General features: G+C 45.5%; 1 protein-coding gene across 2 annotated transcripts in view; it reads right to left on the minus strand.

Moving 5' to 3' along the window:
• Positions 1-26,366, minus strand: part of LOC109905004 (storkhead-box protein 2) — a 102,894-nt gene that overhangs the window by 48,180 nt on the left and 28,348 nt on the right. Inside the window, exon 1 of one of the 2 annotated variants that reach the window (XM_020502114.2) lies at positions 19,942-20,513. The exons of the other annotated variant lie outside the window; for it this stretch is intronic. Within the exon in view, the coding sequence (XP_020357703.1) occupies positions 19,942-20,107 (166 nt within the window). The 5' untranslated portion in view covers positions 20,108-20,513. Of the gene's footprint in view, positions 1-19,941; positions 20,514-26,366 lie in introns of those variants that run through there. 2 annotated transcript variants of the gene reach the window in all.

Consider the following 26,366-nt stretch of genomic DNA (forward strand, 5'->3'; position numbering starts at 1 on the left):
GGCGTGTCTGATCAGCAGTGCGTGTGAACGGAGAGCGTTGCAGGGAGGGGGTGGAGCGTTGAATCAGACAGCCAGGCAGAGAGGGAGCCATGAGGCAGGGTTAACAAGTTCACACAATCCCTGCATGAAGTCAGCTATGGATGAGTGAGTGACAGTGAGTGAGAGGGAGGTCCTGTGATTCCTCACTACACTGGGCGGGGACTATGACAGTCCACATGTCAGGGACAGATGATGAGTGCCAGACTAGAGGCCAAATGATGTCAGACAAGAGGACAGATGATGTCAGACTAGAGGCCAGATGAAGTCAGACTAGAGGCCAGATGATGTCAGACTAGAGGCCAGATTATTTTATTTCACCTTTATTTAACCAGGTGGACTAATTGAGAACAAGTTCTCATTTACAACTGCGACCTGGCCAAGATAAAGCATAGCAGTGTGAACAGACAACAACACAGAGTTACACATGGAGTAAACAATAAACAAGTCAATAGCACAGTAGAAAAAGAAAAAAATTGTCTATATACATTGTGTGCAAAAGACATGAGGAGGTAGGCGAATAATTACAATTTAGCAGATTAACACTGGAGTGAAATGATCAAATGGTCATGTGCAGGTAGAGGTACTGGTGTGCAAAAGAGCAGAAAAGTAAATAAATATAAACAGTATGGGGATGAGGTAGGTAAATTGAGTGGGCTATTTACCGATGGACTATGTACAGCTGCAGCGATCGGTTAGCTGCTCAGATAGTAGATGTATAAAGTTGGTGAGGGAGATAAAAGTCTCCAACTTCAGTGATTTTTGCCATTCGTTCCAGTCGCAGGCAGCAGAGAACTAGAAGGAAAGGTGGCCAAATGAGGTGTTGGCTTTAGGGATGGTCAGTGAGATACACCTGCTGGAGCGCGTGCTACGGGTGGGTGTTGCCATCGTGACCAGTGAACTGAGATAAGGCGGAGCTTTACCTAGCATGGACTTGTAGATGACCTGGAGCCAGTGGGTCTGGCGACGAATATGTAGCGAGGGCCAGCCGACTAGAGCATACAAGTCGCAGTGGTGGGTGGTATAAGGTGCTTTCGTAACAAAACGGATGGTACTGTGATGAACTGCATCCAGTTTGCTGAGTAGAGTATTGGAAGCTATTTTGTAGATGACATCGCTGAAGTCGAGGATCGGTAGAATAGTCAGTTTTACTAGGGTAAGTTTGGCGGCGTGAGTGAAGGAGGCTTTGTTGCGGAATAGAAAGCCGACTCTAGATTTTATTTTAGATTGGAGATGTTTGATATGAGTCTGGAAGGAGAGTTTATAGTCTAGCCAGACACCTAGGTACTTATCCAGGGTGGTGATGCTAGTCGGGCGTGCGGGTGCAGGCAGCGAACGGTTGAAAAGCATGCATTTGGTTTTTACTAGCATTTAAGAGCAGTTGGAGGCCACGGAAGGAGTGTTGTATGGCATTGAAGCTCGTTTGGAGGTTAGATAGCACAGTGTCCAAGGAAGGGCCAGAAGTATACAGAATGGTGTCGTCTGCATAGAGGTGGATCAGGGAATCCAAGAGCAATGCAAGAGCAACATCATTGATATATACAGAGAAAAGAGTCGGCCCGAGAATTGAACCCTGTGGCACCCCCATAGAGACTGCCAGAGGACCGGACAACATGCCCTCCGATTTGACACACTGAACTCTGTCTGCAAAGTAGTTGATGAACCAGGCAAGGCAGTCATTAGAAAAACCGAGGCTACTGAGTCTGCCGATAAGAATATGGTGATTGACAGAGTCGAAAGCCTTGGCCAGGTTGATGAAGATGGCTGCACAGTACTGTCTTTTATCGATGGCGGTTATGATATCGTTTAGTACCTTGAGGGTGGCTGAGGTGCACCCGTGACCGGCTCGGAAACCAGATTGCACAGCGGAGAAGGTACGGTGGGATTCGAGATGGTCAGTGATCTGTTTGTTGACTAGGCTTTCGAAGACCTTAGATAGGCAGGGCAGGATGGATATAGGTCTGTGGCAGTTTGGGTCCAGGGTGTCTCCCCCTTTGATGAGGGGGATGACTGCAGCAGCTTTCCAATCCTTGGGGATCTCAGATGATATGAAAGAGAGGTTGAACAGGCTGGTAATAGGGGTTGCGACAATGGCGGGGGATAGTTTCAGAAATAGAGGGTCCAGATTGTCAAGACCAGCTGATTTGTACGGGTCCAGGTTTTGCAGCTCTTTCAGAACATCTGCTATCTGGATTTGGGTAAAGGAGAAGCTGGGGAGGCTTGGGCGAGTAGCTGCAGGGGGGGGGGGGGGGGGGGGGGGCTGTTGGCCGAGGTAGGAGTAGCCAGGAGAAAGGCATGACCAGCCGTTGAGAAATGCTTGTTGAAGTTATCAGTTATCATGGATTTATCAGTGGTGACCGTGTTAACTAGCCTCGGTGCAGTGGGCAGCTGGGAGGAGGTGCTCTTGTTCTCCATGGACTTTACAGTGTCCCAGAACTTTTTGGAGTTAGAGCTACAGGATGCAAATTTCTGCTTGATAAAGCTGGCCTTTGCTTTCCTGACTGACTGTGTGTATTGGTTCCTGACTTCCCTGAACAGTTGCATATCGCGGGGACTATTCGACGCTATTGCAGTCCGCCACAGGATGTTTTTGTGCTGGTCGAGGGCAGTCAGGTCTGGAGTGAACCACGGGCTATATCTGTTCTTAGTTCAGCATTTTTTGAACGGAGCATGCTTATCTAAGATGGCGAGGAAGTTACTTTTAAAGAATGACCAGGCATCCTCAACTGACGGGATGAGGTCAATATCCTTCCAGGATACCCGGGCCAGGTCGATTAGAAAGGCCTGCTCGCAGAAGCGTTTTAGGAAGCGTTTGACAGTGATGAGGGGTGGTCGTTTGACTGCGGACCCGTAGCGGACCCGTAGCGGATGCAGGCAATGAGGCAGTGATCGCTGAGATCCTGATTGAAGACAGCGGAGGTGTATTTGGAGGGCCAGTTGGTCAGGATAACGTCTATGAGGGTGCCATTGTTTACAGATTTAGGGTTGTACCTGGTGGGTTCCTTGATGATTTGTGTGAGATTCAGGGCATCTAGCTTAGATTGTAGGACTGCCGGGGTGTTAAGCATATCCCAGTTTAGGTCACCTAACAGAACAAACTCTGAAGCTAGATGGGGGGCGATCAATTCACAAATGGTGTCCAGGGCACAGCTGGGAGCTGAGGGGGGTCGGTAGCAGGCGGCAACAGTGAAAGACTTATTTCTGGAGAGAGTAATTTTTTTAATTAGTAGTTCGAACTGTTTTGGTATGGACCTGGAACGTATGACATTACTTTGCAGGCTATCTCTGCAGTAGACTGCAACTCCGCCCCCTTTGGCAGTTCTATCTTGACGGAAAATGTTATAGTTTGGTATGGAAATCTTAGAATTTTTGGTGGCCTTCCTAAGCCAGGATTCAGACACGGCAAGGACATCAGGGTTGGCAGAGTGTGCTAAAGCAGTGAGTCAACAAATGAGGGTGCCTGGGGACATGCAGGGCCTGGGTTTACCTCCACATCACCCGCGGAACAAAGGAGGAGTAGTATGAGAGTGCGGCTAAAGGCTATCAAAACTGGTCGCCTAGAGCGTTGGGGACAAAGAATAAAAGGAGCAGATTTCTGGGCATGGTAGAATATATTTAGGGCATAGTGCGCAGACAGGGGTATGGTGGGGTGCGGGTACAGTGGAGGTAAGCCCAGGCACTATCTCTGGACATGCTGGTTGTAATGGGTGAGGTCACCGCATGTGTGGGAGGTGGGACAAAGGAGGTATCAGAGGTATGAAGAGTGGAACTAGGGGGTCCATTGTAAACTAAAACAATGATAACTAACCTGAACAACAGTATACAAGGCATATTGACATTTGAGAGAGACATACAGTAACATACAGTAAAGTAATCGCAGGTGTTGATTGGGAGAGCTAGCTAAAACAACAGGTGAGACAACAACAGCTAATCAGCTAACACAACAACAGCAGGTAAAATGACGATGACTAGGCAGAGAGTGTCGGATTAACTACACACAGAGCCTGAGTTCGCGGCTGGGGCCGACAGATAAAAAATAAATAAATAGAATGGAGAACCGTGATTAATAGACAGTCCAGCAGGCATCAGCTATGTGGCCAAGTGATCATAGTGTCCAGAGGGCAGCAGTAGATGGAACAGGGGAGCCGCCACTACGCTAGCGCTTGGGCGACACAGCGTTCAAAGTTAGTAGCGTCTGCTCCGACGGAGATCGGATGAAGGCACAGTGGATGGAGTATTCGTCGGCAGACCAGTCGTGGTGGTGCGGCGGGGCGCCGTGTCGACAGAGAATCCAAGCCAGATGGCGAAAGAGGTATTGTAGAATTTAGTTTGCTAGCCGGGAGATGCGCCTGGCTCACAGCTAACTGGTGCTAGCTTCGTGGCAGTGGCGTTAGCCACTATAGCCAATCGGTAGCAGCGGTGAACCGGTGCCAAGGTCCAGAGTATACAGCAAGGATCCGGTGGAGTATTGGGCTCTAGCCGTGTATGAGTGGGGTTCGGGTGAACAGCTGAGTAGGCCGGGAGGTGGGCCTCAGGGATAGCTTCGATACTGGATGACACGGTGAGTGCAAACTAGCTGTGAGCTAGCTAGCTGCAAGCTGTGAGCTAGCTAGCTGCAAGCTAGCCGTGAAGATCAGAAGTAGTGGTCCAGGGATTACGGCAGGAATCCGGCGTTGTTGTGGAGAGACAGTCCGATACTGGTAGACTGGTGGGAATTATCCAGGCTAAAAACAGGGCTGGTATCTGTGCAGAAGGTAAAAGCCGCTAGCAGTGGCTAACAATGACTAATAAATAGCTTGTAGCTAATTAGCTGGTTAGCTTCTGGAGGTTCTAGAATGTGTTCTAAAGTTTTAAAAATTAAAAATAATAACGATACTGTATCACATTGGATGAGGCTGGTTACCGGAAGGTATAATCGAATAAAAAATCGAAAGGAGATTGAAAATAAAGTTGAAATATAAATACAAAAAATACGAAAAATACAAAAATACACGAGACACGAACAAAACACGTCTTCACTGCTACGCCATCTTGGATCTAAGATATCAGACTAGAGGACCACCGGATAGAACACGGAGTACAAAATCATACTGTGCAGTTTATCAACTCTTTCTTTCACCTACTGTAAACATAAGCACAAAGGCACATGGGGTAAGCTGGGTTATAGCGTCAATTGTTCTCATTTCACCCACAGTTATTATTACTATAAAAAGAGAGCCTTGATACAAATAAATAAAATGCATGTCATGCATCATATAGAGTCAATACCATTCACTTGTGATCACATGGATCAAATTTGCCTAGGCTACATGTATTGGACATAGTACCATTTTTATCAATATATATATATTTTTAAATATAATATAACTATAATTGTACCTTTATTTAACTAGGCAAATCAGTTAAGAACAAATTCTTATTTTCAATGATGGCCTAGGAACAGTGGGTTAACTGCCTTGTTCAGGGGCAGAACAACAGATTGGTACCTTGTCAGCTTCGGGATTTGAAATTGCAACCTTTTGGCTGTTAGTCCAACGCTCTAACCACTAGGCTAACCTGCCATTATATGTTCTTTATTGAGGAAAAATATAGTTACTTCTACTGAGATATGTGGTTGTCTCACCAAACTATCTTAAGATGAACGCACTAACTGTAAGTCACTCTGGATAAGAGTGTCTACTAAATGACTAAAATGTAAATGTAAAAATGTAGATAATACAAGTTACACAATGGCTTTGTTTGAGGTGATAAGCCTCACAAGGTCACCAAAGTCATGCTGTTCACATACTGACCCTTCATCCTTGACACAGCTGCCATAGTAACGTTACCACTTCCTGATAATGAAAAATGCAGAAACCCTCCCAATGCATTAACTCTGTAACAGTAAACCTGCACAGTGGGCTCTGGGCCCTGATTGATGCAGGCAGTCTAGCCAGCCAGCAGGTTCAGAGTAGCAGCTCTGAGAGGAAGCAGCAAGTCTTCCTGTAAATTTGAAGTAGAAATAGTAGAGCTTAGCAGCAGGCCAGCCTGCCGGGCAGGTAGCAGGCGGACACGTGGCGACATGAGAAAGGAAAAGAGAGAGGGAGGGAGGGAGAAAGAGAGAAAAGGAGAGAGGGAGAGAGAGAGAGGGAGGGAGGGAGAAAGAGAGAAAAGGAGGGAGGGAGAAAGAGAGAAAAGGAGAGAGAGAGAGAGGGAGGGAGGGAGAAAGAGAGAGAGGAGAGAGGGAGGGAGGGAGAGAGAGAGAGACCTGACGAAATCCCCAGCCATAACAAAGAGCAGGAGCTTACCTGGGCTGGCTGTGGCCCAGTCATTCTAGCCTGGTCTGGACTGACAGAGGGGAAGGAGGGGAGCGCTGTGCTCTCCCACTGGGCTGCACACACACAGCACCTTGCAGAGGAAGGTGTGAAGGCCAGGCTTACAGCAGAGCTGTGTGGTACTGCATGTACAGGACACTGTGTGGACGTTAAAGTAAGGTCATGGGACTTCAACGCTGCTTATCTTGAAACCTGGAAACCCAAAGTGCCTCCGTGGCATCCATTAAGTTCAACACAGATAAAACACGATACCAGCTCAATTTACAAATGGTGGCAGTCCAGGAGCGATAAATCAAAATGACTTTTACACCCTCATCCTAGTGGCCCTAGTGGTATGATTTATGACGTGAGAGCAGTTTGCAGGTTGACAGTCAGACAACGGGGTAAAAGTTCAGAGTGTGTGCGTGCACGGGGCAGGAAAACAGTGAGTGAATGACCACTACAGAGGATATGGGTAGGAACCTGACACAGTCATGTTTCTTAGGAGCTGTGTGAGGGACACATCCGCATGCCTCTGAAGGTCGAGAAAATATCAACCACTAGAGATGTCAGTACAAGTCCAATGGTAACTGAGCGGACACTTAAAATGACTTCCAGCCGGCCGGGGAGACACACATCCAAAGGGGGGCTGAGACGAGGGGGAGAGGAGGGTGAGAGGTAAGGTAGTCTGATGTGGGGGAGGGTCTGGGGAGAGGGCCAAGATTTCAACAGTTTACTGAAATGTGTCAGTGAGGAAAAAATAAGAAACTCTAACCGACCTGGGATAATGGAAATGTGGGCTAAGTGGGAGGAGGGAAGGAGAGGAGTTTTGGTAAAACGTGCTGGGCCTGACTTGCTGAGTATCTCCAGCTAGTACTAACTTGGGAGTCACAACCACTACAGGCAGAACAAAACTCTGAGCAAGTTATCAAAATAACTTGCAGTCACAACCACTTGGCCTCTCTGAGGATCTGTGATCCAAGATAACATCTGAGATCAAGAAATACTAGTGTTTCAGGCCAACAACTTCAAATGTATACACAGTGTTTAATTTCATATAATCTTTTTTGGGGGTGGGGGAATTGCTGAACCATTCATTGATTTTAATAATATAATGTCAACTGAATATGTTTGATGAAATAAATAGTCTTTCAACTTACCCTATAACAAAAAGACAGAATAAGTAGTAAGCTTTAGGTGGTATTTCTCTTTCTACAGACATTCTGTGCCATGAGTTCTTCTCCCCGAGGGAATGTCAGTAAACACATCGTCTCTGTCAGGACGGTAACCAAAACATCAAGTCAAGACATGCAGATGTCATTCAAACCTTTTGAAGAGATGCTTTTTCATGAATGATACTGTTGAGGTATTTTGACAAAACTAATCTTTCAAAGAGGGTGGGGATTTGGTTTAGTTTCTTTAAATTCTTTGTTAGGCATTAGCTATATGATTGGCATGGCTCCGTGACATTACAAGCTTATGTTGCAGAAAACAGCTAAGGGTATAGGCTATAGTTCAGGGGTCTCCAACCTTTTCTAGCATGAGAGCTACTTCAAAAAAAAAAAAAGGAACATGTTGCGAGCTATTCTTTTTTATAGCTTTCAAATAGGCATATTCTTCTCTTCTCCTCTTCCCAGCAAGTCTTCCCTGGGTCCTTGGTGCACAAGAGATGTGTTTTCTGCCAATATACCTGGTAAAATAATGGTTCATAACCGGTATTTGGCATGACAATCTTTTTTTTCTCTCTCAAATGTACAACTATCAATAGAGAAACAACTGAAGACCTCCTGAGTGGTGCAGTGGTCTAAGGCACTGCATCGCTAGGTTAGCTATGCCACTATAGATCCTGGTTCAAGTCCAGGCTCTGTCACAGCCGGCCGCGACCGGAATACCCTTGGGGCGGCACCCAACGTCGCCCGGGTTAGGGGAGGGTTTGACCGGCAGGGATGTTCTTGTCCCATCGCACACTAGCGACTCCTGTGGCTGGCTGGGCGCAATGCACGCCGACAAGGTTGCCAGGTGTACGGTGTTTCCTCCAACACATTGGTGAGGCTGGCTTCCGGGTTAAGCGAGCATTGTGTCAAGAAGCAGTGCGGTTTGGCTGTGTTGTGTTTCAAAGGACTCACGGCTCTTGACCTTTGCCTCTCCCGAGTCCATACGGGAGTTGCAGCGATGGGACAATTGGATACCATGAAATTGAGGATAAAAAGGGGGGGGGGGAATAATAATAAAATAATTGTACACCTAGCAAGAGAGGAATGCGTTGGTCTAGCAGTGTTTATGCTGTTAGGCCTACTGCTGCAGCACGTCATGGCAGCTTGTAAAACAATGGCAACCCAATTGTTACAAATAATCATAATATAGTTCTGTCAGGTAAGCCTACTTTGCAGTTAACATGAACATTTAACTGAGAAGGTTTTTAGGGAAAGTCTGGTTCTCATTAGCACCGCTAACTGGCTACATACAGAGTGATAGACAAACGTGCACACCAAACAGACAGGGACAATATTGCTGGAAATTAATTGGCAAGTATTGTGTTAGGTATGACTTTTTAAACCAATAGTGGCTAACCAGGGGTGGGATAATGTCAATGTGGCTTTGATTGGATAGTAGCCGGGAGTTGTGTGTTTATGACAAGCTTGCATGTACTTTCAGAATTGATTAGCGAGCTGCTCATAGGTGGGCTGTGAGATACTAGTAGCTCTACCTGTTGGAGACCCTGCTGTAGCTCCACCTGTTGGAGACCCTGCTGTAGCTCTACCTGTTGGAGATCCCTGCTGTAGCTCTACCTGTTGGAGATCCCTGCTGTAGCTCTACCTGTTGGAGATCCCTGCTGTAGTTCCACCCGTTGGAGATCCCTGCTGTAGTTCCACCCGTTGGAGACCCTGCTGTAGCTCTACCTGTTGGAGATCCCTGCTGTAGCTCTACCTGTTGGAGATCCCTGCTGTAGCTCTACCTGTTGGAGATCCCTGCTGTAGCTCTACCTGTTGGAGATCCTGCTGTAGCTCTACCTGTTGGAGATCCCTGCTGTAGCTCTACCTGTTGGAGACCCTGCTGTAGCTCCACCTGTTGGAGACCCTGCTGTAGCTCCACCTGTTGGAGACCCTGCTGTAGCTCTACCTGTTGGAGACCCTGCTGTAGCTCCACCTGTTGGAGACCCTGCTGTAGCTCCACCTGTTGGAGACCCTGCTGTAGCTCTACCTGTTGGAGACCCTGCTGTAGCTCCACCTGTTGGAGATCCCTGCTGTAGCTCTACCTGTTGGAGATCCTGCTGTAGCTCTACCTGTTGGAGATCCCTGCTGTAGCTCTACCTGTTGGAGACCCAGCTGTAGCTCCACCTGTTGGAGACCCTGCTGTAGCTCCACCTGTTGGAGACCCTGCTGTAGCTCCACCTGTTGGAGACCCTGCTGTAGCTCTACCTGTTGGAGACCCTGCTGTAGCCCCACCTGTTGGAGACCCTGCTGTAGCTCCACCTGTTGGAGACCCTGCTGTAGCTCTACCTGTTGGAGACCCTGCTGTAGCTCCACCTGTTGGAGACCCTGCTGTAGCTCCACCTGTTGGAGACCCTGCTGTAGCTCTACCTGTTGGAGATCCCTGCTATATACTGCTTCCCCGTCATCTAGTTCTAATGCTGCTTCCCTGTCATCTAGTTCTAATGCTGCTTCCCCGTCATCTAGTTCTAATGCTGCTTCCCTGTCATCTAGTTATAATGCTGCTTCCCCGTCATCTAGTTCTAATGCTGCTTCCCCGTCATCTAGTTCTAATGCTGCTTCCCCGTCATCTAGTTCTAATAATGCTGCTTCCCCGCCATCTAGTTCTAATGCTGCTTCCCTGTCATCTAATTATAATGCTGCTTCCTCGTCATCTAGTTCTAATGCTGCTTCCCTGTCATCTAATTCTAATGCTGCTTCCCCGTCATCTAGTTCTAATGCTGCTTCCCCGTCATCTAGTTCTAATGCTGCTTCCCCGTCATCTAGTTCTAATAATGCTGCTTCCCCATCATCTAGTTCTAATGCTGCTTCCCCGTCATCTAGTTCTAATGCTGCTTCCCCGTCATCTAGTTCTAATGCTGCTTCCCCGTCATCTAGTTCTAATGCTGCTTCCCCGTCATCTAGTTCTAATGCTGCTTCCCCGTCATCTAGTTCTAATGCTGCTTCCCCGTCATCTAGTTCTAATGCTGCTTCCCCGTCATCTAGTTCTAATAATGCTGCTTCCCCGTCATCTAGTTCTAATGCTGCTTCCCTGTCATCTAGTTATAATGCTGTTTCCCTGTCATCTAGTTCTAATGCTGCTTCCCCATCATCTAGAGTTAATCTGTCAGAGCAGGGTTAGTGATGTCAGCATCTGGGATTCCAGAAGGTGACTGTTTATTTTTAGCTGGCACAATGTGTGTGCAGTGCACTGAGAGAGATTACATGTGCGAGTGTATGTGAGCGAGCGATTCAGTGAGCGAGTGAAAGTGAGCGAGGGAAATGGAGAGGAAATGGAGAGCGGGAGAGAAAGAGAGAAATCCCACAGAGGTGCATATACTAGATATTAAAAGGAAGAGAGGGATAGAGAAGGGAGGGAGAGAGGGAGGAATGGTGACACATCATATCATTTGTAGGTCAGTCTTTTACAAATTCATGTTCCACTCATCTGTCCATCCAAAAATAATATTGATTTCAGAGGAAGGAGACTAATATATAATTTGTTGTCTGCTTATATTTGTCCTATTTCACACATGTAAAAGTGTGCAAACAGTGCATTGGGAAAGTATTCAGACCCCTTCCCCTTTTCCACATTTTGTTACGTTACAGCCTTATCTAAAATGGATTACCATTTCTTTTTTATTATCTCTCTCTCTCTATATATATACACACAGTGGGGCAACAAAGTATTTAGTCAGCCACCAATTGTGCAAGTTCTCCCACTTAAGAAGATGAGAGAGGCCTGTAATTTTCATCATAGGTATCATAGGTCCTTTTCATCAACTATGACAGACAAAATGAGGGAAAAAATCCAGAAAATCACATTGTAGGATTTTTTATTAATTTATTTGCAAATTATGGTGGAAAATAAGTATTTGGTCAATAACAAAAGTTTATCTCAATACTTTGTTATATACCCTTTGTTGGCAATGACAGAGGTCAAACGTTTTCTGTAAGTCTTCACAAGGTTTTCACACACTGTTGCTGGTACTTTTGGCCCATTCCTCCATGCAGATCTCCTCTAGAGCAGTGATGTTTTGGGGCTGTTGCTGGGCAACACGGACTTTCAACTCCCTCCAAAGATTTTCTATGGGGTTGAGATCTGGAGACTGGCTAGGCCACTCCAGGACCTTGAAATGCTTCTTACGAAGCCACTCCTTCGTTGCCCGGGCCGTGTGTTTGGGATCATTGTCATGCTGAAAGACCCAGCCACGTTTCATCTTCAATGCCCTTGCTGATGGAAGGAGGTTTTCACTCAAAATCTCACGATACATGGCTCCATTCATTCTTTCCTTTACACGGATCAGTCGTCCTGGTCCCTTTGCAGAAAAACAGCCCCAAAGCATGATGTTTCCACCCCCATGCTTCACAGTAGGTATGGTGTTCTTTGGATGCAACTCAGCATTCTTTGTCCTCCAAACACGACGAGTTGAGTTTTTACCAAAAAGTACTATTTTGGTTTCATCTGACCATATGACATTCTCCCAATCTTCTTCTGGATCATCCAAATGCTCTCTAGCAAACTTCAGACGGGCCTGGACATGTACTGGCTTAAGCAGGGGGACACGTCTGGTACTGCAGGATTTGAGTCCCTGGCGGCGTAGTGTGTTACTGATGGTAGGCTTTGTTACTTTGGTCCCAGCCCTCTGCAGGTCATTCACTAGGTCCCCCCGTGTGGTTATGGGATTTTTGCTCACTGTTCTGTTCTTCTCTAATTTTGACCCCACGGGGTGAGATCTTGCGTGGAGCCCCAGATCGAGGGAGATTATCAGTGGTCTTGTATGTCTTCCATTTCCTAATAATTGCTCCCACAGTTCATTTCTTCAAACCAAGCTGCTTACCTATTGCAGATTCAGTCTTCCCAGCCTGGTTCAGGTCTACAATTTTGTTTCTGGTGTCCTCTTAAAGAAGAAGTTACAGGTCTGTGAGAGCCAGAAATCTTGCTTGTTTGTAGGTGACCAAATACTTATTTTCCACCATAATTTGCAAATAAATTCATAAAGAATCCTACAATGTGATTTCTGGATTTTTTTCTCTCATTTTGTCTGTCATAGTTGAAGTGTACCTATGATGAAAAGTACAGGCCTCTCTCATCTTTTTAAGTGGGAGAACTTGCACAATTGGTGGCTGACTAAATACTTTTTTGCCCCACTGTATATATTTTAAAAAACAGAAATACATTATTTACATAAGTATTCAGACCCTTTGCTATGATACTCAAAATTGAGCTCAGGTGCATCATGTTTCCATTGATCATCCTTGAGATGTTTCAACAACTTGGAGTCCACCTGTGGTAAATTCAATTAATTTTGGAGTCGTAAAGGCAAACACCTGTCTATATAAAAGGTCCTACAGTTGACAGTGCATGTCAGAACAAAAACCAAGCTATGAGGTCAAAGGAATTGTCCGTAAAGCTCCAAGACAGGATTGTGTCGAGGCACAGATCTGGGGAAGGGTACCAAAACATTTCTGCAGCATTGAAGGCCCTCAAGAACACAGTGGCCTCCATCATTCATAAATGGAAGAAGTTTGGAACTAACAAGACTCTTCCTAGAACTGGCCACCTGGCTAAACTGAACAAGAGATGTGGAAAACCTTCCAGAAGGGCAACCATCTTTGCAGCACTCCACCAATCAGGCCTTTATGATAGAGTGGCCAGACAGAAGCCACTCCTTAGTAATAGGCATGACAGCCTGCTTGGAGTTTGCCAAAAAGGCACCTAAAGGACTCTCAGACCATGAGAAACAAGTTTCTCTGGTCTGATGGAACCAAGATTGAACTCTTTGGCCTGAATGCCAAGCGTCACCTCTGGAGGAAAACTGTCACCATCCCTACAGTGAAGCATGGTGGTGGCAGCATCATGCTGTGGGGATGTTTTTCAGCTGCATGTACTGGGAGACTAGTCAGGATCGAGGGAAAGATGAACGGAGCAAAGTACAGAGAGATCCTTGATGAAAACCTGCTCCAGAGTGCAACGTTTCACCTTCCAACAGGACTACTACCCTAAGCACACAGCCAAGACATCGCAGGAGTGGCTTTGGGACAAGTCTCTGAATGTCCTTGAGTGGCCCATCTTAAAGCGGTATCATATCACCCTATCTTTCCTGTTTCCCGGACTACATGTAGTACATTTCCTTTGGCAGACATCAACGTTACACACTAGCCCACAGACTACACTACTCGCGTCGCGAGCGTTGCAAAATAAATTTAGAAATCTATATTATTCAATTATTGCACCCACTCTGCTTGCGAGCGTCTGTGTTGCCAAGGAGTAAAATAGAAGTCACTTCTATTTGTGATGCAGATCGCGCTGCAAGTCCTGCCTCTCCCATCTCCTCATTGGTTTGCAGAAGCAGATACCCACATGCCATCTCCTCATTGGCTATACCCACGTAGGTGATTGAAAGACAAACTGTGTTGTCGGTCGTCGTGGTAATACTATGAAAGTTTAGATGCCAATCACCATATAAGTTCAAAGAAAAGAAGAAAAGGTCTGGAAGGAGGAAAGATGACTAGAAACGATTCGGTTGACCGTTTTATGTGTGGATTAATTGTCGGAGTAGGGGACCTTGTGCATTTCAGGTCAAATAACAACTCAATGTTTATATCCCTGGACAAATTAGCTAGCTACAGCAACCTAGCTACATAGGACAAATTAGATAGCAAGTGCAAGCTAGCTAGCCAAATTGCCATAAATGTTTAATGCTTTTCGACCTGTCCCCAAATTAATGTAATTGGTTCAGAGTTGGTTTTGATATTTTAACCTGCGTGTCGTGATCGTGTTTGGTGTGGGGGGGGGGACAAAATACATTTATGCACGATGGCGCATGCGCGCAGCCGGTTTGGGTTCCGTGTAAGGATTGGGAGGCATTTACTTGCCAAGTGCTCTTAAAAGCTCTCCCCACAGTCAGAAGTTAACTTTACAAAACCATGAGGAAAGAGGAGGCTTAAAACCATGAGGAAAGAGGAGGTTTAAAAACCATGAGGAAAGAGGAGGCTTAAAACCATGAGGATAGGGGAGGTTTAAAACCATGAGGATAGGGGAGGTTTAAAAACCATGAGGAAAGAGGAGGCTTAAAACCATGAGGAAAGAGGAGTCTTACAACCATGAGGATAGGGGAGGTTTAAAAACCATGAGGAAAGAGGAGGCTTAAAACCATGAGGAAAGAGGAGGCTTAAAACCATGAGGATAGGGGAGGTTTAAAAACCATGAGGAAAGAGGAGGCTTAAAACCATGAGGATAGGGGAGGTTTAAAACCATGAGGAAAGAGGAGGCTTAAAACCATGAGGATAGGGGAGGTTTAAAACCATGAGGATAGGGGAGGTTTAAAACCATGAGGATAGGGGAGGTTTAAAAACCATGAGGAAAGAGGAGGCTTAAAACCATGAGGATAGGGGAGGTTTAAAAACCATGAGGAAAGAGGAGGCTTAAAACCACGAGGATAGGGGAGGTTTAAAAACCATGAGGAAAGAGGAGGCTTAAAACCATGAGGAAAGAGGAGGCTTAAAACCATGAGGATAGGGGAGGTTTAAAAACCATGAGGAAAGAGGAGGCTTAAAACCATGAGGATAGGGGAGGTTTAAAACCATGAGGAAAGAGGAGGCTTAAAACCATGAGGATAGGGGAGGTTTAAAACCATGAGGATAGGGGAGGTTTAAAAACCATGAGGATAGGGGAGGTTTAAAAACCATGAGGAAAGAGGAGGATTAAAAACCATGAGGAAAGAGGAGGATTAAAACCATGAGGATAGGGGAGGTTTAAAACCATGAGGATAGGGGAGGTTTAAAAACCATGAGGATTGGGGAGGTTTAAAAACCATGAGGAAAGAGGAGGATTAAAACCATGAGGAAAGAGGAGGATTAAAACCATGAGGATAGGGGAGGTTTAAAAACCATGAGGAAAGAGGAGGATTAAAAGACAGGCAGCTTTTCCTTTGAGATTCTCTTCTACACTAGACACATACAGGTCAGAGACAAGGACATACTGTAAGGTATATATACAGCAGTATGTAGACACCCCTTCAAATGAGTGCGATCTGGCTATTTCAGCCACACCCTTTTGCTGACAGGTGTATACAATCGAGCACAGAGCCAGGCGATCTCCATAGACAAACATTGACAGTAGAATGGTCTTACTGAACATTTCCCTTCCCAGAAGAGTGGAGGCTATTATATCGGCAAAGGGGGGACCAACTCCGTATTAATGCCAATGATTTTGGAATGAGATGTTCGATGAGCACGTGTCCACATACTTTTGGTCATGTAGTGTATGTCTGCCACATACACCCACAGAGACAGACACACAATTTTGCTAATGGATTTGGGACAACATCCAAAAATGCCCCATAGTCTTTCTGTACAATGTAATGTTGAATGATAGCTCCTTCCTATCTCACCTGGCTATCTCACCTGGGGAAGGAAACCCTGACTTCCTCAGTCTTCGGGTTCATGTTCTAATTTTCCCCTTCAAGCTGAATTCAGCTGACACACAATAAAAGCTTGGGATGCATTTCTGCCTGTGGAATGTTCATAGTTTGCGTAGCAATGACAAATGCATTTACTTGAATTTTTTTATGTTCTTTGCAGTAGAGATCGACCGATTAATCGGAATGGCTGATTAATTAGGGCCGATTTCAAGTTTTCATAACAATCGGAAATCTGTATTTTTTTTTTTACACCTTTATTTAACTAGGCAAGTCAGTTAAGAACACATTCTTATTTTCAATGACGGCCAAGGAACGGTGTGTTAACTGCCTTGTTCAGGGGCAGAACGACAGATTTTTACCTTGTCAGCTCGGGGATTCAATCTCGCAACCTTACAGTTAACTAGTCCAACACTCTAACCAGCTGCCTCACGAGGAGCCTGCCTGTTACGCGAATGCAGTAAGAAGCCAAGGTAAGTTGCTAGCTAGCATTAAACTTATCTTATAAAAAACAATCAATCAATCAATCATAATCACTAGTTATAACTCCACATGATTGATGATATTACTAGTTTATCTAGCGTGTCCTGCGTTGCATATAATCGATGCGGTGCGCATTTGCGAAAAGGACTGTCATTGCTCCAACGTGTACCTAACCATAAACACCAATGCCTTTCTTAATATCAATACACAGAAGTATATATTTTTAAACCTGCATATTTAGCTAAAATAAATCCAGGTTAGCAGGCAATATTAACCAGGTGAAATTGTGTCACTTCTCTTGCGTTCATTGCACACAGTCAGGGTATTTGCAACAGTTTGGGCTGCCTGGCTCTTTGCCAACTAATTTGCCAGAATTTTACGTAATTATGACATAACATTGAAGGTTGTACAATGTAACAAGAATATTTAGACTGATGGATGCCACCCGTTAGATAAAATACGGAACGGTTCCGTATTTCACTAAAAGAATAAACGTTTTGTTTTCGAGATAGTTTCCAGAATCGACCATATTAAATGACCTACGGCTAGTATTTCTGTGTGTTATTATGTTATAATTAAGTCCATGATTTGAGAGAGCAGTCTGACTGTGCTATGGTAGGCACCAGCAGGCTCGTAAGCATTCATTCAAACAGCACTTTCGTGTGTTTTGCCAGCTGCTCTTCGCAATGCTTCAAGCATTGCGCTGTTTATGACTTCAAGCCTATCAACTCCCGAGTTTAGGCTGGTGTAACCGATGTGAAATAGCTAGCTAGTTAGCGGGGTGCGCGCTAATAGTGTTTCAAATGTTACTCGATCTGAGACTTGGAGTAGTTGTTCCCCTTGCTCTGCATGGGTAACGCTGCTTCGAGGGTGGCTGTTGTCGTTGTGTTCCTGGTTCGAGCCGAAGTAGGAGCGAGGAGAGGGATGGAAGTTACACTGGCAATACTAAAGTGCCTATAAGAACATCCAATAGTCAAAGGTATATGAAATACAAATGTTATAGAGAGAAATAGTCCTATAATGCCTATAATAGCTACAACCTAAAACTTCTTACCTGGGAATATTGAAGACTCATGTTAAAAGGAACCACCAAGCTTTCATATGTTCTCATGTTCTGAGCAAGGAACGTTAGCTTTTTTACATGGCACATATTGCACTTTTACTTTCTACTCCAACACTTTGTTTTTGCATTATTTAAACCAAATTGAACGTTTCATAATTTATTTGAGGATAAATATATTTTATTGATGTATTATATTAAGTTAAAATAAGTGTTCATTCAGTTCCTTCAGTTAATCGGTAATCTGCTTTTTTGGGTCCTCCAATAAATCGGTATCGGCGTTGAAAAATCATAATCGGTCGACCTCTACTTTGCAGTGAAAGGCCAGGGAACAAGCCAATATTCATGCACCAAACCAATCAACGGCCCAGGAATCTTTGAGCTTTGGGATGGAGAACCATGATACTATCAGAACCAGATATTTTGTCCCTATGTAAAACCCATGAGAGAACTAATGACATTAGAGAACATTAAGACTGAGCACAAGGTCCAGCTTAGCTGCAGCTCCCCCTCTGGCCACGAAGGCTACGTCCAAAAGGACAACCTATACCCTACATAGAGCTGTACTTCTGACCAGAGCCTTATAAGCCCTGCTCAAAAGCAGTGCACTATATAGGGAATAGGGAGCCATGTGGGACGAAGCCCAAAGCGGAGGGTGTTCATCTCTAAACAATGCCTGTGATTGTGACTGACCCTCTAATGCTGCTGCAGCCTGTGAGACAAGATCTATGGTTAAGGCCATAAGTCAGCCACTTACTACAATCCACCGGCTTCTTACCACCACTGGTTCATATGATGCCTTCATACGCAAAGGAATAGTTTAGTCGTGGTTACTCTGCCAAATGGCTGACATTCATATATATGATAATGTATTATTCCTTTGTAGGGCCCTGTGTTTTGGCTAGTCATGTCACATGACCTGGATTTGAACCTTTATTTAAAGCTTTTTCAAATTGTCCCCTTTTCTTTTTTATGTAAGATGGTCCAGGACCATCCTCAGACAATTGCTTTCAATTGTCATTTCTGGAAAAGGCTTAAAATAAAGTTTAAAATCCAGGTTATGGGACATGATTAACCAAAACACAGGGTCCTATTCGTTTAATATGCGTGAATATTCTCTTGTTATTGTTTACTTTGTCGAGTTGCATCATGTAGCTCAGCTGCCAGGATGTTGTATTGTGTAAGCCTATTCTTCCTATTTGAAAAGCTACTGTATCTGCTGGCTCTCAGACTGTCCACTGCTGACGCACACAGAAAACCCTCGACCAACAAAATTGAGCAAAAATGGTTCTGGCTCTGTCTCCCCGGTCATATATTCTAATTTGAGGTCTTTTTCCTCCAATTCATATTCATTTCCAATAATGGCCATGGCCATTTACCCTCTGACCCGCTGTGTTGCTAGGAAACTTGAAGAGGCCTTGAATCAATGTAAGTCTTGGCGGTCCTCGGCTCAGCCTCCATTCAGACTTTCTCTATGGGCTCGTTCAGGCTGAAAATACTCAGGCTCTCCTTTTCTCTGCCTAAGCAAACTGATTGGAGACGTTCTCAGGCCCCCTAACATGCATCCCAGCTCCATCGGTTTGTGTCAGCTCTGCTCCCCACATTAACAAGAAGTAATTAAATCAACTCTGAGGTTAGGCACGCTTAAAAAATTATTAGGATGGAGGAAACAAAACAGAACATCCTGGCACTGTGCGTTGTAGAGTGGCAATGCATTCTGGGGTTTGTGGTTAGCAGGGGGACTACATCTTCTGCTGAAAAGAAACGCGGGAGGTTGTCTTTTTCCTTTGATAAGCTACATGAACGAGGCCTACTGCTGAATATTAATCAGACAAGGCCAATAGGGCCCTCTCTCTCTCTCTCTCTTTTCATTATCAAAATGAGCTGTTTAACCAACAATGAAACATTATGGTTAAAATATCCCTTGCATATCGTAGGCTATTTTCTCTCTGGCACAGGTGATTGCCTGCATTTTAAATGCTGTTTCCCAAGCATTACAAGCATGTTTAGCTGGTGTCATCTGACCCTGGTCCTGCCCGGTCCAATTGTTTGTCATCAGCCAAGATTCAGACAAAGGCCTCTGCACTGTCTGATTCAACCCTAGATCTGATCAGCCTGCTGAATCATACCAACTAACTCAGCCTTTTGACAAAATGCTACCATTCCAGACTGATGTTCAGCCGTTAAGCTACTATCATGAAAAATCATGGTGGTAAAAATACAGTGATGTCATCATGTAATATTGCTGGGTCCATCTATAATAACAGAGACACATTGTAATTTGCAAAGCAAATAATAGGTTGACATATTTCAAGACAAACAAGTACCCCGCCTGGAAAAATGTAAACTCCAACATCATCACACCTTACTACAGTACAAACAGCAACACACACACAGAATGAGCCATAGTAGCTAGCTCCATGTCGACGGAGCAGAGCAGAGACTGACAGACCCACCTGATGTCATGTAGCCCCGGGGGGACTGGCAGATGTACTGAGGGGGGTAGTGTTTGTGAAGGCGGTAGTCCTTCTCGCTGCGGGACCGGGTGCGTTCCGAGGCCCGGTCCGAGAAATCTGAGCTGGGCCAGGCCCGACGCAGGGTGGTGCTCTGTGTCTTCTTCATGGGGAGGCAGGGAGGGAGGGAGGGCTAGGCTGACCTCCTGAGGGTTGTTGATACCCCCGTCCCCACATCCACCCTGAGGGAGGGCTACACCTCAGCCCAGGTCAGGCTGGAGACATGGAAGCAGGCAGCTAGATCACTGGAATACTATTACTCTCCCTCCGTCTCTCTCCCTGCTACACACACACACACAAACTCACTCAAGGCACGATCTCACAGACAAACCGTGGTAACGCTAGCTGCTTGGCTGAATGCTGTGGGAAGGTCTCGTTCCTTTTCCTTGAGTGATCCAAAAGCAGAGGCAGCGTCCAGCGATGCATTACCTTCCTCCGTCTGCCATTAATCCAGGCTTCCAGCCTCCAGCTTCAGCGTGACCAGAGACAAACGAACACTGGGGGGGGGGGGGGGGGGGGGGGGTTCTGGGTAGTGGGGCAGCGTGAGAGACCCCGAAATCCAGACAATAGCTCAATTCAGTGCGGGAGGGAGGGCTTGGCTAACCACGAGCCGCGAACACAAAAGAGGCCAAACAGATGAGATCTGCAGCCAGGGGAGGGCTGTCCAGAGCCAGTGTCACTCACCGTCTCCCTGGACTCCCAGAGAAAAGGACGGGAAGCTCTGTGCCGTGCCGTGGGCCCTGCGCCAAGCCAAACAACACATGAACAAACAAAACCCTAACCCTCCTCTCCTCTAATCAAAATCCAATCAGGGAAATCTGTGAAGCAAAAGTGCAAAAAAATAAGCGCTTCTTCATCAGTAGCAGGCGATCCCCTGTTAAAACTGGTCCATCCACGGACACAGCTCTCTCTCCTTCAGAAAGGGTGTGTAGTGAGCGAGCGTATCTATGCTCTGTCTGCGCGTGTGTGGATGGATGATGGAGGATGGGAGCTTGATACATATGAGCGAGGATAAGAAAAACACACGGGCGCGCAGGGAAGAAAACCACCCAGCCAGTGTGTATGAGCAGAAAGCAATGACTTTCTCCTTTCCTTTGTATTCCTGTTTTTCTCCTCCAACCCTCAGTGCGGCAGTCTCTCTCCCTCGCTCTCTCTTAAAGCAGTCTCTCGCTCTCCTTTACAGTTCTCTCTCTCCCTCTCTCTTAAAGCAGTCTCTTGCTCTCCTTTACAGCTCTCTCTCCCTCTCTCTTAAAGCAGTCTCTCACTCTCCTTTACAGCTCTCTCTCTCCCTCTCTCTTAAAGCAGTCTCTCGCTCTCCTTTACAGCTCTCTCTCTCTCTCTCTCTCTCTCTCTCTGCTGCTCGCTTGCCGGCTGTGTTGTTGTCCTGAATGTCTACTCTGCTCACAGATCCGGCTGCTCTGGAAGAGGAGTGGGTAGGGGAGGGAGGGAGGCAGGGAGGGGGGAGGCAGGGAGGGGGGGGGAGCAGGAAGCAAGTCAGTCAGCCCCCCTGTCCCATGCCAATGGAGGAGCTGTCTTGAGTTAGACTCACTGATCCTGTCAGGCTTTGCATTTCAACGTTGAAACTCCATTTAGGCTCTCACAGCCCCCCTGGCTCCCAGCCCAGCCTAAGAGCTGGGTGGTTATTTACATACAGAGCTGTACAATTTATAGAAACTCTGCCTCAAGTCGTAACCTCTTCCACCTCAGAAGGAGAAAGAAAACTCTTATCGGCTGCTCCTGCTAAAAGACACTGTCCTGCTGCTTTTGCTTTCTCTCCACTTTGTGAGCTCTCGTTCCACCTCTTCTTCCTATCCTCCCTCCTCTGCTCAGGGTCATCCGCAGGGTCCCCATGATTTCCACTCACTCGTTAGGATTCAGTCCAACAGCTGCAGTAGCAATTCCTCAGGAATGAGAGTTTGAGAGATAATTCCACGACAGCAAGGCGGCAGGGAGTGGGCTGGGCTGGCTGGAAGAATTGGAGCCTCTCCCTCGTTTCTCTCTCCCTCGTTTCTCTCTCCCCGTCTCTGTGAGCTTGATCAGTAACCTCTCATCCTCAGGACGATGGGTTGTCTCTCAGAGATGGCGTTTGTTTCCATCCAGACAGACTCCAGCCAGCCTACCAGCTCAGAGTGAGAGCAGAACACCTCCGCTCCACAACCTCTCCACATCAGGAATACGATGACAGCTAGCGAGAGGCAGGAGACAAATTCTACATACATTAAATATAAATCAAGATGCACTAAAGTGCACTGTGTTCACCAATGTTCACATAAAGTGCACTGTGTTCACCAATGTTCACATAAAGTGCACTGTGTTCACCAATGTTCACATAAAGTGCACTGTGTTCACCAATGTTCACATAAAGTGCACTGTGTTCACCAATGTTCACATAAAGTGCAGGCAGGGCAGGAGGTACTTCAGAGTTAGCCTGGATTTCAGGATAGTCTGTGTTTCATTGAAATCCATTGAAGAAACATGAGAAATGGTATATTCCTCTCTGCGCTAGAACTGGGAAATATATTGAATTAATTTGAATGAATGTTTGTTCCGCGATATTCCAAATGCCTGTAAAGTAAAAACATTCAAAAATGTTGATCTATATCGTGAATCGCCCATATGTTAGAAAACTATTCCGATATGATTATTAAGCCATATCGCCCAGCCCTACTCTGAGCCAACCATTAATCTCATTCTCTAATTTGTCCAATAAAGATGAGGTCAGAGTTCACTGTTTGGGAATAAAGACAACTTCTCCACCATATTTCCTCTGTAGGAATGGCCCAGCTGGACAATAATGTGACTGACTTAGCCACAGCCAAAAGAACAGTCGCAGATTAAAGGAGGAATCTAAATACAGTGTGTTCAGAAAGTATTCACACCCCTTGACATTTTACACATTTTGTTCTGTTACAGCCCAAACTTAAAATGGTTAAAAAATATTTTTTTTAATCCCCACTGGCCTACACACACACACACACAATACCCCATAATGTCAAAGTAGAATTATGTTCTTCAAAATGTTGACAAATTCATTAAAAAGGAAAATGTGAAATGTCTTGAGTCAACATATATTCAACCCCTTTTTTTTAATAGTAATCCTAAATATGTTCAGGAGTAAACATTTGCTTAACAAGTCACATAATATGTTGCATAACAGTGTCTCTCTCTCGGAGGACCTGAGCCCTAGGACTATGCCTCAGGACTACCTGGCATGATGACTCCTTGCTGTCCCCAGTCCACCTGGCCGTGCTGCTGCTCCAGTTTTAACTGTTCTGCCTGCGGCTAAGGAACCCTGACCTGTTCACCGGATGTGCTACCTGTCCCAGACCTGCTGTTTTCAACTCTAGAGACAGCAGGAGCGGTAGAGATACTCTCAATGATCGGCTTTGAAAAGCCAACTGACATTTTACCCGTAGGTGCTGACCTGTTGCACCCTCGACAACTACTGTGATTATTATTATTTGACCATGCTGGTCATTTATGAACATTTGAACATCTTGGCCATGTTCTGTTATAATCTCCACCCGGCACAGCCAGAAGAGGACTGGCCACCCCTCATAGCCTGGTTCCTCTCTTTATTTTATAAAAGCAGTGGTGGCTTTAAAACAGTTACAGAGTTTAATGGCAGTGAAACTGAGGATGGATCAACAATATTGTAGTTACTCCACAATACTAACCTAAATGACAGAGTGAAAAGAAGGAAGCCTGTACAGAATACATTATTTTAAAACATGCATCCTGTTGTAATAAGGCACTTAAGTAAACTGCAAAAAATGTGGCAAAGAAATTAACTTCATTCCTGAATATAGAAAGCGTTATGTTTGGGGTAAATCCAACACAACACATCACTGAGTACGCATAGTGCTGGCTGCATCATGTGATGGGTATGCTTGTCATTGGCAAGGACCACAGAGTTTTTTATGATACAAATAAATGGAATAGAGCTAAGCACAAGCAAAATCTGAGAGGAAAACCTGGCTCAGTCTGCTTTCCAATAGACACATGTACCTTTCAGCAGGACAATAACCTAAAACAAATATACACTGGAGTTGCTTACCAAGACAACACTGAATGTTCATGAGTGGCCTAGTTACAGTTTTGACATACACCAACAATCAAAGGTTTGAACACACCTATTCATACCAGAGTTTTTCTTTATTTTTTACTATTGTCTACATTATAGAATAATAGTGAAGACATCAAAACTATGAAATAACACATTGAATCATGTAGTAAACAAATAGCCAACCTTTGCCTTGATGACAGCTTTGCACACTCTCGACCAGCTTCATGAGGTAGTCACCTGGAATCCATTTCAATTAACAGGTGTGCCTCGTTAAAAGTTCATTTGTGGGCCTCCCGGGTGGCGCAGTGGTTAAGGGCGCTGTACCATCAGAGACTCTGGGTTCGCGCCCAGGCTCTGTCGTAACCGGCCGCGACCGGGAGGACCGTGAGGCGACGCACAATTGGCATAGCGTCGCCCCGTTTAGGGAGGGGTTGGCCGGTAGGGTTGTCCTTTTCTCATCGCGCACCAGCGACTCCTGTGGCGGGCCGGGCGCAGTGCGCGCTAACCAAGGTTGCCAGGTGCACGATGTTTCCTCCGACACATTGGTGCGGCTGGCTTCCGGGTTGGATGCGCGCTAAGTGTTAAGAAGCAGTGCGGCTTGGTTGGGTTGTGTATTGGATGACGCATGACTTTCAACCTTCGTCTCTCCCGAGCCCGTACGGGAGTTGTAGCGATGAGACAAGATAGTAGCTACTAAAAACAATTGGATACCATGAAATTGGGGAGAAAACGGGGTAAAAATTCAGGGGAAAAAAGTTCATTTGTGGAATTTCTTTCCTCCTTTAATGCATTTGAGCCAATGTTGTGACAACGTAGGGGGGGGGGGTTTACAGAAAATAGCACTATTTGATTTAAGACCAAGTCCATATTATGGCAAGAACAGCTCAAATAAGCAAAGAGAAATGACAGTCCATCATTACTTTAAGACATGAAGGACAGTCAAAACGGAAAATTTCAAGAACTTTGAAAGTTTCTTCAAGTGCAGTTGCAAAAACCATCAAGCTGATGATGAAACTGGCTCTCATGAGGACCGCCACAGGAAAGGAAGACCCAGAGGTACTTCTGCTGCAAAGGATACGTTCATTAGAGTTGCGAGCCTCAGAAATTGCATCCCCCAAAAATTATTCACAGAGTTCAAGTAACAGACACATCTCAACATCAACTGTTCAGAGGAGACTGTGTGAATCAGGCCTTCATGGTCGAATTGCTGCAAAGAAACCACTGCTAAAGGACACCAATAAGAAGAATGTCACGCCTGCTCCCGCTCCCACTCCCTGGAGCTCGAGGGCGCCAGGCTACCCGTCTTTACACGCACCTGTCAACATCAGACGGCCTACAGGGAGGTGAGGGCCCTCGGAGTGTGGTGTCAGCATCCCCCCCATCCACATCGATGGGACAATTGTGGAGAAGGTGCAAAGTTAAGTTCCTCGGCGTACACATCACGGACAAATTGAAATGGTCCACCCTCACAGACATCGTGGTGAAGAAAGCGCAACAGGGCCTCTTCAACCTCAGGAGGCTGAAGAAATGTGGCATGTCAGCTAAAACACTCACAAACTTTTACAGATGCACAATCGATAGCATCCTGTCGGGCTGTATCACAGCATGGTACAGCAACTGCTCCACCCACAACCGTAAGGCTCTCAAGAGGGTAGTGCGGTCTGCACAACGCATCACCGGGGGCAAACTACCTGCCCTCCAGGACACCTACAGCACCTGATGTCACAGGAAGGCCAAAAAGATCATCAAGGACAACAACCACCCGAGTCACTGCCTGTTCACCCCGCTATCATCCAGAAGGCGAGGTCAGTACAGGTGCATCAAAGCAGAGATCGAGAGACTGAAAAACAGCTTCCATCTCAAGGCCATCGGACTGTTAAAACAGCCATCACTAACAGAGTGGCTGCTGCCAACATACAGATTCAAATCTCTGGCCACTTAAAAAAATGTAATACATGGATTTAATAAAAGGTATCACTAGTCACTCTAAATAACACCACTTTAATCATGTCTACACATCCTACATTACTCATCTTATACAGTTGAAGTCAGAAGATTACATACACCAAAGCCAAATACATTTAAACTCAGTTTTTCACAATTCCTGACATTTAGTCTTAGGTCAGTTAGGAACACTACATTATTTTAAGGATGTGAAATGTCAGAATAATAGTAGAGAGGATTATTTATTTAAGCTTTTATTTCTTTCATCACATTCCCAGTGGGTCAGATGTTTTACATACACTCAATTAGTATTTGGTAGCATTGCCTTTAAATTGTTTAACTTGAGTCAAACGTTTCA

Source organism: Oncorhynchus kisutch, linkage group LG15 (assembly GCF_002021735.2).
Source record: "Oncorhynchus kisutch isolate 150728-3 linkage group LG15, Okis_V2, whole genome shotgun sequence".
Classification (NCBI taxonomy): domain Eukaryota; kingdom Metazoa; phylum Chordata; class Actinopteri; order Salmoniformes; family Salmonidae; genus Oncorhynchus; species Oncorhynchus kisutch.